Genomic DNA, 13,685 nt, shown 5'->3' on the forward strand with positions numbered 1-13,685 from the left:
AATGCTAACTGTCCTTGAAAAATAATGTCATGCAGTGTACATATAAGCAGCGGTTGTCAGGACCATTCTCTATGTTTTTTGTAATGCTAATGGCCCCTGAAAAACAATCAACCAAACCAGAAGACATTTTGCATCTACTTATCAATGTGCATAAAAGCTTTTTTGCTATTCTTCTTTGTTTTCTCATTCAGTATTTTTGCAACAATACACCAATTATTATCACAACTAAAAGACCCGCAGCATCACGTGCGTGGGCCTTTCTAACTAGTTTCTATCCTAAAGTTCATAGGTCATACCCACTTTTAGCATGCGCTTGCGAGGAATTTCAAACAATTCGCCTCTCTGCCTCAAATTGCTCTTCAAAAAATTGTAAGCATAATCAATCAAAATTCTTTTGGCTATACCAGATCCTTTGGCAGCTATGACTTCATTTTCACCAATGAGGTGAATAACCCCTGAACTCCATGCTTTATCTATTGCTTCAAGTTGAACCTCAGCCTCCATCAGTTCTTGTTGTATGTCAACAAATTCATTCTCGTTGTCAACCAATCCATCATTTAATTCTTCTTGCTTTTCAAACACCTCTCCATTATTACTTGTTTGTTGGGGTATGAAACAACCATCTTTCAAGAACTCTTTCAACTTTTTTACCAACAATTCTTCAAAGGGTTCTTGCACATTGTAGAGATCTGTATACCCGTACCTCGCAACACATCGAAATACATTAAGCTCCTTGGGCTCTACTCGGCGGAAGAGGAGACGCTCTTCCATCGGAACCTTGCTTATGGGTAAGTGTCTGATGGAGACAAAAACAAGGACTGAGTGCAATGCAGGCACGTTGGCTAAGTAGTGATTGAAAATGGGTGGGATGCCATGAACAAGTTCCGAGTAGAATATGGCGAGGCCAGGGATATGACAAAATTTTCTATCATCAGCAATTTGCTTGAACTTTTGAGGAGATATTTTCTGTTCAACCTCATAGTAGTACTTTCTTCGATAAACATCATTCCAAACAAACATTATAGCCATCATTAGAGTGGCAAAGGCGACTGGAAGATATCCCCCTTGGTCAAACTTGTAAAGGACTGAACTTAAATACAGAAGCTCCATACTTCCAATAATAAGAACATATGAGATAATGAGAAGTATGTGGGTTTTCCATATCATTATCATAATTAGCACGAGGAATGATGAAGTTAGTGTCATTACAAACACCACTGCTATACCTGTATGTAAATAATTAATCCATCATTAGTTTTAACTTCAACCTTTTAAATCACTTTTGAATTTAAGAAGGATAAAATCCCAAAACTCAATGGTCGAGGATACAAATTCTGGCTTACCTAGTGCATTTCCAATCTTTGTAGTGGTCCTAAAAGCCAAGGTGACCCCTACACAGGCCAACATAAGAATGAAGTTGACCTCCGGAATATAAACTTGTCCTTCATACTTGGATGATGTGTGCACGACTTTCACACGAGGGAAACACCCTAATGACAGAGATTGTTGAATTATGGAAAAGGTCGCAGAAATCAGGGATTGACTTGCTATTATTGATGCTAATACAGCAACAACAAACATAGGCCAATATATAGGTCCTGCAGCACAATTATACATGACAATTTCATGGTTTAGAGTTTAGACATACAAAAAGAAAATATGAAATTAAGGCAATATGTGCATAGATTAATTAAAGTATAAAAATATGTAGTTTACTTGGTATAGACTTGAAGAAGGTATCAGCAACAAGATCGGCATGCTTGCGAAGAAAAGAGGCTTGCCCAATGTAAGCCAACACTACAGATGGGTAAACAATCGTGCATGTACTAATTTGTATGGATCGAACAGTGAAGTGGCCAACATCAGCAAACAGAGCTTCAGCTCCTGCATATTTTTTTTTTTTTGTGTGAAAGTAACAGTTAAAGTTTTATTTTTCATTAATTTTCTAATATCTTCAACATTGTATTAACTTAATATTCCGTGATATGAACGGAAAGTAAAATTTGAACCTGTTATGCATAGAATAACGCCACCAAGGGAGATCCAAGCTTCTTTCTTGTTCCGTATGAAGTAATCCACTATGTATCGTGGATTTATGGCTTTGATAACCATTGGATCAAATTTGATGAAATTGTACATGCCGATCACACCAATGAATAGAAACCAAATACAAAGTATTGGAGCAAAACTGTAGCCCACTTTGTCAGTTCCAAATCTTTGGATGATGAAAAGGACTATCAAGATGGCTACCGATATCCACACAATCATATCTGCATACTTTGAAAAAGATTCAATTAAAATTTTGTCAACGGAAAAAAAGAAGTGAAAATCATTCAATCTGCATATATGATTAATTGTAAGGATCCCTTAGTTCTGAACTAAGAAAAAAACCAAAGGTGAAGCATCTGAACGCTCGAGAGATACGTAGATATATGCATTTTTCCACTTGAAGCTTATATTCCTCCAATATATTAAGCTAAATTCTTAGTAATAACTTTCTAGTTGAGAATTGTTCAGTTCAAGAAATTATATTCCTCAATTGTGTGTGTGTGTAGCGGAATTCTTAGCGCAGTAACTTTTTAGTTGAATAATTCCTTCAAGAAATTAGTACTTATGGTACCTTCTGTCATTGCAGACGTAGCTCCCTTGATGCCAACCACAGCTGATAGAACTGTTCCTCATTTGATTACAAAAGTTGTTAAAACAAAGACAATTATATTGAAACATTTTGAGAATAAGAGATGGAACTTGAATATTCTTTAATTAAGTTCATATTTAAACATAGATCTAAGTTTAATATGAAGAGTACATCCACCTCTTTAGTTACAGAAAGTTGCTCACATATTATATAGCGGGCAATTGTTCCAAATATATTCAATCCTTATACCGAAATTGTAAGCACAGGTCTATATACTTAATTAGTTCAACAATGTTTTCTTTTTAGTTCTTGATCAATACATATTATCTTCTTCTGCAATTTTTTATGCTGGTACATAAAACCTATATAAAGATTAAGTTCTTGCAGGTATCTTACGTACCAAAACCATGATGTACATAGCATCCATAGGTAAAACTATTAGCGTCTACTCAATGTGTACAGTTTCAAATCTCAACAATTTAATAAGTTCTGGATTTCATAATCAATATTAAGCACATTGGAGGTCACAATTTATGAACCTGAGATGCAAGGAGTGAGGACACCATCGCCAATGACCATGGAAGTGCCAAGCATTGTGGCAAAGAGTAAGAAGACTTTGGCAAAGTGACTGTTCTCCAGTGCAGATTTAAGAGTTGATGCCATTTTTAGACGTCTGCTAGGAACTTCAAGTTTGAAATTTGAAACATTGGAATCCTCTTCTTGCTGGCTCGGAATCAAACTAATCTTTGCGTGTCGACATAAGAGAGAGTACAGTGCAAATGTCCCTCCTACAAAATGGATTGATAATTGGGATTGGATTCTTGATTTGTTAAGCTAAATGATTTGCGATATATGTTTTTTTTTATTAAAAATTATTTTCCCTCAACAATGAAGTACGTGTTTTGTATGATTGTCTAATGCAATAGAGGAGGGATTTTGAAGATCTAATTAGATACTCTAATTGTTATATTAAATAAAAACACTCATTTTGAACCCAAATCCAAAATAAACAAGGTAAATATTTTGTACTACATTACAAGCTATCTATGAAAGTATCCTTCTTACTGCACACAAATAATCAACAGCTTAATTAAATAGATGCAGGAGAAGTTACCATCGCCGTTATCATTTGCTTGTAGGACGATGAGAACATACTTAATCAAGGGGATTAATGTGACTGTATAAAGAATCAAAGAAAGAACACCCAAGATGTCATCTTTATCTTTGATTCCATTGGGGAAGGTGCTCGAGAACACATAAAGTGGTGAAGTACCAAGATCTCCATATACAACTCCAATGCTCTGAAATGCCAGGGTCAGTATTACGGACCACGTCATTTCCTGTAAAATGCACATTGTAGAAGATTTAAAATGTGAATTTGTAAAAGATTTACATTGATGACGTTGGATTTACATGAGACAAACTGGCACAAATATTAATAGCTAACGAACAAAATGCAAGTGTATACAAAACAAATGATTATTATGCAGGTTTGTAATATATAAGATGATGAGAAAATCAGAAATATTTGTTTGAGACCTTGGAGTGCCTGTGATCAGCGCCAGACTCGATGTCCAAGGAGTCAAATCTTTGAAACTTTTGGCTTGAAACTAGTTGATTCTCTTTGAGCTGTTCAGAGACTTGATCCCCATGCTGGCTTTCCTCCTCTTCCACAGTGTTTTGCAGTATTACATCTGTAGCCATATCTACCTTTGATCCCTGAAATACAGTAGTAGCAGTGCCTTGTCTACGTACTTGTGAGAGATGAGGTTGAAATAATCAGAGGATATATATGGAAGGAAGGGCGGTGATGTTTACAGGTACGAACGCGTGAATTAAGGAAATAGGAGAAATGAATGTTATCAACTTGGAATGGAATTAATTAATAAGAAAAAACGAGAAAGAAATATTATCAACTTGGATTCGTAATTAATCAGCGCGATCAATCTGATTGATATATCATTCAGCGTCCAGCTAAATAATGACGGTTGTTTCTTATCCTAGATAAAACATTTATAGTGGTCATGTACGCGTACAATAACGTAGGCATTGCATTAAGTCATATATACATGTTATGTCAAAATTAGATAATTTTCTTAGGGAAATGAAATCAGGTTCTAATATATTACGATGTCACTGCATTAAGTTAGAGGGTTACAAGAACCACTCATAGTACAAAATCAAGCACAATACCTAAATGCACAAAGCAGCCAATTAGACTGCATAAATCAAAACGACTAATAACAAAAACAAAACAAACCAAAAAAAGAAAATGCACAAATTAAAAAAATAGTTAATTAGATCTAAGTCCAAAACTCACAGCCCATATTAGATGCAGTCCGGATGAATTTTTTTATTAATCGCAGTCCTATCTCAGCTGCCATATTGGATATATTTCTTTTTTTATCTTGCTGACTCAACACCTAAATTTTTCATTCCTAACATACCCTTATTTAATATATTTTGCACAATAAACAGTAAAAGCCAATATATTAATGGGAATCCTAAATTATTGCAATCTTGTTAATATAAAATTAGCAAATTTAATGTGTTGACTTTAATTTATATTATTAGTTTCTTGATTGAATTCAAAAGATGAATCTATATATATTAAGAAATTATTCTTCCTTGATCTTGCCTATCACACATTGTCTTCTTCTTCTTCTTCTTCTTTTTCTTCTTCTTCCTCCTCCTCCTCCTTTTTTCTACCGAATCATCGTTTTTTTCCCTCTTCTTGTTCCATGCATATCCTATTTCTTCTTGTTCCATGCATATCCTATTTCCAACACATACTTCTCATTTCTCTGTTTATTTCTAGCTTTTTCTTTCACATTAGTATTTTTTTTTTGTGGCTTCTTCTTAGATCATTTTTATGTCTTACTAACATGACATCTTCAATTCGCAGCTACCTTTATTATAGATTTGGTAAGAAGTTTTTGCTTACCTTTAATATAGAATCGATTATGGTGTTATAGGTAAGATTTGTCCTAGAATTTGATTAGACATTTTTATTTCACAAGTTTAAAAAAAAAATCAAGTTTCTCTATATCTCTATATCTAAGGTCTCTCATTATCTCACATTTTCTCTTTCATACATTTTATCTTTTAATAATTAGGTACTAGTTTTCCTCTACACATGCTCTGCATGTGCAAGTGTTTTTTTAAAAAAAAAAATTTCAGAAAGAAAAAAAGATAATGGATTAAAACAGTTATTGTAGAGAGGTTAGCGGGAGACAAAAGTGGATTGTGGGATTTTTTTTATTTATTTATTTAATAAAAATATAATTTGTAATTATCATAATTGCCCTTGTGATTTAATTAATTCTCAAAGTTTTTTAATGTTTCAGGGTCATTTCTGTCAAATTTTTTAGTTTTGGCTAACAAAACCTCTTCTCTTAATAATAGTATAGATAAGTTCTATATGAGAAATTTTAAATACACACCCCAAACTACTTAATACACATCCCTATTATTTTATATTTCAAATCAAATTTTATAGGTAGATTAAATGACCAAAATAGATATCTATGTATCAGAAGAAAAATAATAATAATCATATCTCCCTTTTATTATTCTATAATTATAGACACAATGAACTTCTATAAATGGCATCCTCATTTAAAACAAGAATAAAGTTAGAAACTATCTAATTTAAATTTTCCTTAAATAAATTGTAATTAATTGGAACGAGAGACCTTATAATTTAGAATTTCAAAATCAATGACATTAAATGTTTTTAAAACATATCACTTTACTCCCACTTTTTAGTTCATTTTTTCTCCTAAAAGTTTAGGCATAAAACTTTGTAATTTTTAATTTGTTTGACCATCCAATGACAACTTCTTAGTTTTGTCATTGTGGAGAAACTGCTAATACAGTTTTGATTGAATGTTAGACTCAAAATTTTATACTTGATCAATAGGCTGTTTCCGTGTTTGGTGAATGAGAACTCAAATAATACAAAACTTATTTCTAAGCATCTATTTGAAGGGAACAATAATGAATATGTATGGATTTCCCAATAACTAACAGAAGTAATTAATACGGTCAATGCAACTTATAGTCAGCTTTGCTCTGCTAGGGTTTCTCTGCCCTAGCCTTTCAATTGATCGAGATTTGCGACTTGATGGCGGAGAGCGATGGCTCCTTCTACACTGTCAGAGGAGGCCATTGTGAGCCTTGATGGAGGAGAGGATGCTATCCATGACTTGTTTTTTTATCTCTGTGGTCGGCTTCTATCGAAGAAGGTGGTGGTGATCCTGTCATTCTCGGCGGCGATCTCTAATGTTTGGGGTTTGAAGGAGAGAGTGTTGATTCGGCAGGAGGAAGATGATGTCTTCGTCTTCCAATTCAAGGAAAGGGAGGTGAAGAATCGGATTCTTGCTGTGGGCCCATGGTTCTATAATAATTCAATGTTGTTGTTAGCCGACTACGATGGCATCTCTGCCCTTGAGGTGGCGCCGCTGCACCTCCTTGAGGTTTGGGTGGTGGTGAAAGGATTATGCATTGCTATGCGCAATGAGAAAGCTTTAGCCTTGATCGGCAAAGCACTCGGAGGATTCGTTCGGATTGATCAAGGGGCGGTGCTGAGGAAGGATTCGGTTTAGCGGATTCGTGTGGTGCAGGACGTCCGGCGGAGGATCCGGGCGCAAAGGATCTGTGAATTTTCGTCGGCGGTCTCGGTGTTGGTGGAGCTTCAATATGAAAAATTTCATGGCCTCTGTTCGGCATGTGGCTTGTTCGGTCATGGTTGTGGACTTTGTGATTGAAAACTGGAAATGGAGACACTGCCATTGGTGGTGTCGGGCCCAGAGCAGACGAGTCAGGCGGTGCTGGGTTCAGCGTCGAGGTCTCCAGTCTCTGTGCCAGCAAACGTCAGGTCTGTGATGTCCTCTGGGCTGTCTGAGGGGAGGCCGGAAGTTGTTGGGTCGAAGGGGGTATTGGCTGGAACGGCGTCAGGGGCTGCTGCAGAAGGTTCAACGATGACTCCGAAAAAATCGGCGGGAAACCTAGTAGGGTTGACCGAGGATTTGACTGGGCATGGGCTAGGTTTGGCTGCTGGAACTGATGGGTTGGTTGCTCCTGGGCCTATTTCTGTTGGGCTGAGTTTTACTGGATCGGGTTTTAGGCAGGATGCTGGGTTTTTTTCTCACACCAAATTGGGTGTACGCAAGAAGCCATTTAAGCCTAGTTTGGCGATCATTCCTCGGGAATTTCAATTGGGTAAGTTGGTGGAGGTTCCGATTTCTGTGGGGTCAGGTCCAAAGAAGAAGGGTCGTCCTCCTAGGCGCCGAGCTAAGTGAAATCCGGTAAATAAGGAAAAAGAAGGTAATATTATAGGTGAGGATTTAAACTCCATCTCAAATGGGAAGGAGTTAGCTATTGTTTAATTGTTCAAAATGGATTCTAAGCTTGTACAAGGGTGATTAAGTTTCTATGGGTCTTCTATGACATTTCTAGTCTCTCGCTTGTACCACAATTGCGTGCCTAGCAAGTGAGGGCTAGTTGAATGATTTTTCCATAGGAGGCGAAGCTTTGTTTCTCTTGGATAGGTTTGCTTAAATGTGAGTTTCCCAATGTTTTTAATTAGTTTGCGCGCATTAGCTTAGATAGGTTTTACCGGATTTTCTTGCCGGTATTCTTATGTCAGTTTGTAGGCCATAGTTGTTGATTTCTTGAATATCAATCAACTTCTATTAAAAAAAAATGTAATACGGTCAATTATATATAGTAATCAAATTAATTAGTAGCCTTAATGCAGTTAAATAATAGTGTATTTCATGGTTTTTTAGTTTAAGGATATTTTAGGTAATTTGGGTTGTGTATTTAGTAAAATATTAGAATGAAAAATTAAATAGTAGGTGTATTGAGTAAGGAATGTGTATTGAGTAATTATGAGTGTGTATTTAAAACTTCTCGTTCTATATATACATATTTGTACCTTTTGATTAGATTGGGAATATATTTTATGTTTTTTTTTTCCTGCTTCGTATGTTTAGGTAGATTAAATCTCTATGATACAACTTTAAATACCTACTATATAGATACAAATGAAGCAATAATGTTTGAATTTTTGTTCTAATGTTTTTCATCCTATAATGTAGGTATATAAGTATTAGACCTACATCTTAGGTATATTGAGTTTATATGAATGCATTTAGTGTTCTTTGTCTGAAAATTATTTATTGATGAATTGTAAATTTTAGAATTTGAATTTAAAATTTAAAATTGAGCTAAAATTGTGATCTAATTAGTGAATTTGAATTTATTTACCTTATTTGGTTCTAAGGGCAAATTGGACTATTAAAAAAACTAAAAAAACAAATGGACCGCAATTAACAAGAAAATATGCGTGGACTAGATTTAATTTTTATATAACAAAAAGGACTTGAATCGAATTAACTCTTAAAAGAACCCCTACAGTACCTATCCAACCCAAAATCAGTGCCACTAACTTGACAAGCTTTGACTCATCAACCAGTACACGGCTACGACCATGGTTAGACAAGGTAAGAACACTTATTCAAAGCAAAAAATAAAATTGGGCTTTGCCACTCCCTAAACTTCCATAACAGGCCCAAACTAACAGAGAAAGGTGAAAAAGAGGTTGGGCTAGCCCAGCCAGACTAGGCCCATGGCCAAAGCTCACCTCCATCCACCACTCTCCCAGATGGACCTGCTATCAACCGTTGAGGGAGCCCCGATCGCGTTGCTTCACCATCACCGTTGTTAGGTAAGTAGATCACCCCGACCTGGACAATGAAGATCAAGCCCCGGCGTCGAGGTCAGTTACCCTTGGATCACCGCACAAAACGCCGCCCCGAAGCACAGAGCCCTTACGCGAAATGTAACCCCCACTGCTGAGATGAACCTCTCCTGCCCCCGATCTACACCCTTAATCGCCGCAGATTAGAGCGCTCGCCGTCTCAAGCTTTCTCTTCGAAACACCGATCTGAAAACAACTCTGCCGAAGAATCTGAAGGACTGCAACGCCACCGCTCCTTGCCCTTGCCGTCGCTGTCCAGTCACCACCTGGTCTGGGGACTGTGAGATCACCGCCGCCAGTAATCGAAACCCTAGGTTTCACAATCGAGGTCACTCCGAATTCCCCATAGGCCTCCAATAAAATACAGAAGTTAATTGAAAAACATTGTCAAAATTAGATAATTAAGTGAAATAATTTATGTTAAATCAATCCATCTTAGTAATCTGGTATTTAAAAAATAAAAATTATAACTCATGTCATCCATACTAAAATATTATATATATATATATATGGCCCTTTCACTAAAAGATTATTTTTTAGCCATTTTAAAGGATTTCTTGTGGAACCCATTTTTTAATCGCATTTCGGCATCTCGACTGTTCAATTTTTTTGTCCTAATGTAGCGATCAAATCTGCAAATTTTCAGCCAAATTGATGATCGTTAAGGCATTGAACTAGTTTAAATCAATGTACGAACCGAATCTGTCCAACCTGAGTCATTCATGTTCATCTTTTTTATATAGGATAGTGTTATTTATACACTTATTTTCTCTATTCACACACCTGTTCTACTTTTCTGCTTACTTTAATTTAATTTCTTTTTAGAAATTAGGGCTAATTACATATAAGTGCATCTTTGAATGTTTTTTAAGCCATAAGGCTACCAACTAGTTTTTTTTTCCCTCATAAGATCATTAGATTAAAAAAGGTGTTATATTTTGGATATAAAAACCAACATATTTACATAAATGCCACAATAGTAAAAAGTTAACAATCATTCTCTCTCTCCTCCGGCGAGGTCTTCGGTCAACTCCGGCTGGTCTCTGGCCAACTCCAACGGGTCTCCAACCGACCTCCAGAGAACTCCGGCCAACTTCCGGCGACCACAAAAGCTACTGTCACTAACACCAAAAGCTATTGTGGCTAGCAACAAAAACTACTCCGATTAGATTTTCGGCAACCTCCGACAATGTCACAAAAGCTACTGTCACTAGCAACAAAAGCTACTCTTGTGAGATTTCCGGCGACCTCCAGAGAGGTCGTAAAAGCTACTATCACCGGCAACAAAAGCTACTCCTGAGATTTTCGACAGCCTCCGACGAGATAATAAAATATACTGTCACCAACAACAAAAGCTACTCCAGTGAAATTTCTGGTGAGGTAAGAAAAATCTGTCATCAACAGTATAAGCTACTCTCACCAACCACAAAAGATACTCTTACCAACAACAAAAGCTACTCCGGTGAGAGTTTCGACGAGGTAAGAGAAGCTACTGTTATTAACACTAAAAGTTACTCTCATCAACAACAAAAAATACTCTTACCAAGAATAAAGCTACGCTCACCAACAACAAAAGCTATTATCACCTTACCAAGAATAAAGCTACGCTCACCAACAACAAAAGCTATTATCACCAACATCAGAAAGCTGCTCTCACAAATAACAAAATCTACTCTCACCAACTACTAAAACTACTCTTACCAACAACAAAAACTACGATCTGATGATTTGTTACTATGAATCAAATTACTATGACTTCAACTTCAAACAAACACAACCCAAGAACTTGATAAAGTAATCATCACATTCATCCATCTATACCAGAACAAAACGATAATCTTTCTTAACAGAAACTTCATCAATTCTCATTCTGTCCAACAATTATGATCTAATACAATTAGAAAACCACAATGTATCTATAACATTACATAGGCAACCAGTGATAATCATTTGATCAAATAGATATCAAACTGAAACAATTTCAATCACAGCATGACTAATCTGATGATTTGTTAATACGAGATCAAGGATAATGGTGCCAGAATTCACTTAATCAAGTTACAGAGTGGAGACCAGAGGTTCCAGGCTTCTGGTCGTCGAAGGTCATCATCCTGATCCACCACCTCAGCTCGCTGAAGCTTCTCGACTGCGATTGTGCTAAGCTTTGGACTCGATGGCATTCGACCACGAGTACAACAGACCTCGTTCTCGCCGTTAACCGTAACAACGGATCACCCGACCTCAATTCGAGCTCAATTCACTGCACCTGTGATCCAAGATCCGAAGTGTGGAGAACCAAATGTTTCAGATTAGGCTCGAACTGCTTGCCGTCGATGATCAGGTGTTTTGCCGGCAAGCTTGTGAGGTCTGAGGTCTGCAATGGCGTAGTGTGGGTTTGTGAAGGGGGGGAGAGAGAGAGAAAGAGTGTGTGTGTGTGGAGCAAAATGGTGCCTATTATTTCAGCTCGTTTTGATAAGGTGGAAGAGCAAATTTGTTAAGTGGGGAAAAAATTGAAGCATTAGGTGGCTTTATGAAGACAAAAAATGTAAGGTGGCCTTATGACTAATTAAAGTTTCAAAAGATCACTTGTGTGTAATTTTCTATAGAAATTACCCTAACTACTCTCCCTTGCAATTTTATTTCTTTTTTCTATTTGACAAGTCAATTATTCCTAAACCTTAAACGCTTATTTGCCTACCTCCTTCTTTGTTTGTCTTCAGAAATCTTTTTCCCTCTTTTCTTTGTCATAAAAAACTAGAGAAAAGAGGTGTGTCAATAACACCACACACACACACACACATATATATAGTGCTCTTCTAATGAGGGATTTAATTTTTTTGGCCATTTTAGGGAATCATTTATTGATGACTCTTACACATATTGGATCTTGACCGTTTCGTTCTTAGGTCTATATGAGTAGATCACTTCTGTAAATTTTCAGTCAAATTGATGACTCTTAAAATATCGAAGTAGTGACTCAACATCATTCTTTTTGCTATGGCTATTTTTGGCTCCTCTTTCTTTAGTTTCCACCATCTCATCAGATTTTGCATGGCTATTTTAGAGCCTTATTTGTATTATACATGTTGAGAATATATACATCCCACATTGGAAAAATGGGACCTTACTTATGGATTTATAAGGGTTTGAGCCACTCAATCCATTGCAAATTGGTTTTAGATGTGAACCCCAGATTACTTTATCATGGTATCAAAGCGGGTTGTGTGCATGCCTCGCGGCCACACGGGCTCCATGTCACCCAAAGTTGTCCACGTGTATGGCTTGAAAATTCGCCACACGTGTAGGGGTATAAGGGTTTGGGCCACTCCATCCATTGCCAATTAGTTTTGGATGTGAACCTCAGATTACTTTATCAATACATGCACATAATAATAATAAAATAAAAGGGTCCTTGACCAAAAGCCCCAAAATGAGCAAAAATTATCCCACTTACCCCAGCAACAGATTTTTATTCCCACTAACCCAATTTAAAGAGAAATGACTATTCTGCCCTCAATCTAATTATTGAATTACATTTTATGCCTCTCCCTCCTCTCCTCTCTCTTCCCCGATCTCTGCCTCAGATCTCTCTCTCTCTTCTGTTTCTTTCCCCGATCTCCACCTCCGGTCTTTCTCTCTCTCTGATCTCTAACTCCGGCGCGGCGTCGAAACAGGATTTAGGTCGAGGAGATGAGCAGGACCGGTCCACGTCGTCGGAAGTCTGGTGGTGGACTAGTGGTTGTTGTCGAAACACGGGCAGAAGCACAACATCTCTCACCGGAAGATTCCGATTCCGGTTTCAGATGGTTTCGCCTTCGACAGCCAAAGATCGAAAACGGCGCCGCCTCGAATCGACTGACATCATCAACGTCGATTATCCTCCAGTGCTCGACGCAGGTTGTGGCAGAGAAGAAAGATGATTGGGTACCCAAAGCATCTTCCTTGAGCATTCCTTCGTCTGAAACTCCTTCAGAGTCGCCGGCGATGTTCTCATCGAGCAGTAGCCTACCAAGTCCGACGCCGGCAGGTTTGTCACCTGAGGGTGCTCTGGTCTTGGGTGCCCAGAGCATTCTCTGGGTGCCCAAATCTTTTTTTTTTTTTTTGTAAACTGTGGGAAGAAATCCAAGAAGGAAAGGAAAAAGAAAAAGAAAAAAAAGTTGTATTGGGGGCAAATCAAAATGGTGCTACTTCTGTTTTGCAACAGAAGGCCCGAAAGGAAAGAAAACATGAAAAATAATATTCTATTGCTCCCCAATAGACGTCTATTGGGGAGCAATAGAC

General features: G+C 37.2%; 1 protein-coding gene across 1 annotated transcript; it reads right to left on the bottom strand.

Moving 5' to 3' along the window:
• Positions 1-276: 276 nt before the first annotated feature.
• Positions 277-4,342, bottom strand: LOC112184536 (potassium transporter 5). The gene is made up of 8 exons (XM_024322801.1): positions 4,178-4,342; positions 3,753-3,978; positions 3,178-3,426; positions 2,621-2,671; positions 2,010-2,270; positions 1,717-1,884; positions 1,344-1,598; positions 277-1,226 (listed from the first exon to the last, which is right to left on the bottom strand). The coding sequence occupies exons 1-8, from the start codon at positions 4,340-4,342 to the stop codon at positions 277-279; spliced, it is 2,325 nt and encodes a 774-aa protein (XP_024178569.1).
• Between the last annotated feature and the right edge of the window lie 9,343 nt (positions 4,343-13,685).

This window comes from Rosa chinensis, chromosome 2, assembly GCF_002994745.2.
Source record: "Rosa chinensis cultivar Old Blush chromosome 2, RchiOBHm-V2, whole genome shotgun sequence".
NCBI classification, from domain to species: Eukaryota; Viridiplantae; Streptophyta; class Magnoliopsida; order Rosales; family Rosaceae; genus Rosa; species Rosa chinensis.

Excerpts from the sequence above, each read along its gene's own strand:
- LOC112184536 (XM_024322801.1), bottom strand. The coding sequence starts at position 4,342 with ATGGCTACAGATGTAATACTGCAAAACACTGTGGAAGAGGAGGAAAGC. Across the intron at positions 3,979-4,177 it reads CTGATCACAGGCACTCCAAG|GAAATGACGTGGTCCGTAAT; the intron begins GTCTCAAACAAA and ends TGCATTTTACAG. Across the intron at positions 2,672-3,177 it reads CCTCACTCCTTGCATCTCAG|TTCTATCAGCTGTGGTTGGC; the intron begins GTTCATAAATTG and ends AATGAGGAACAG.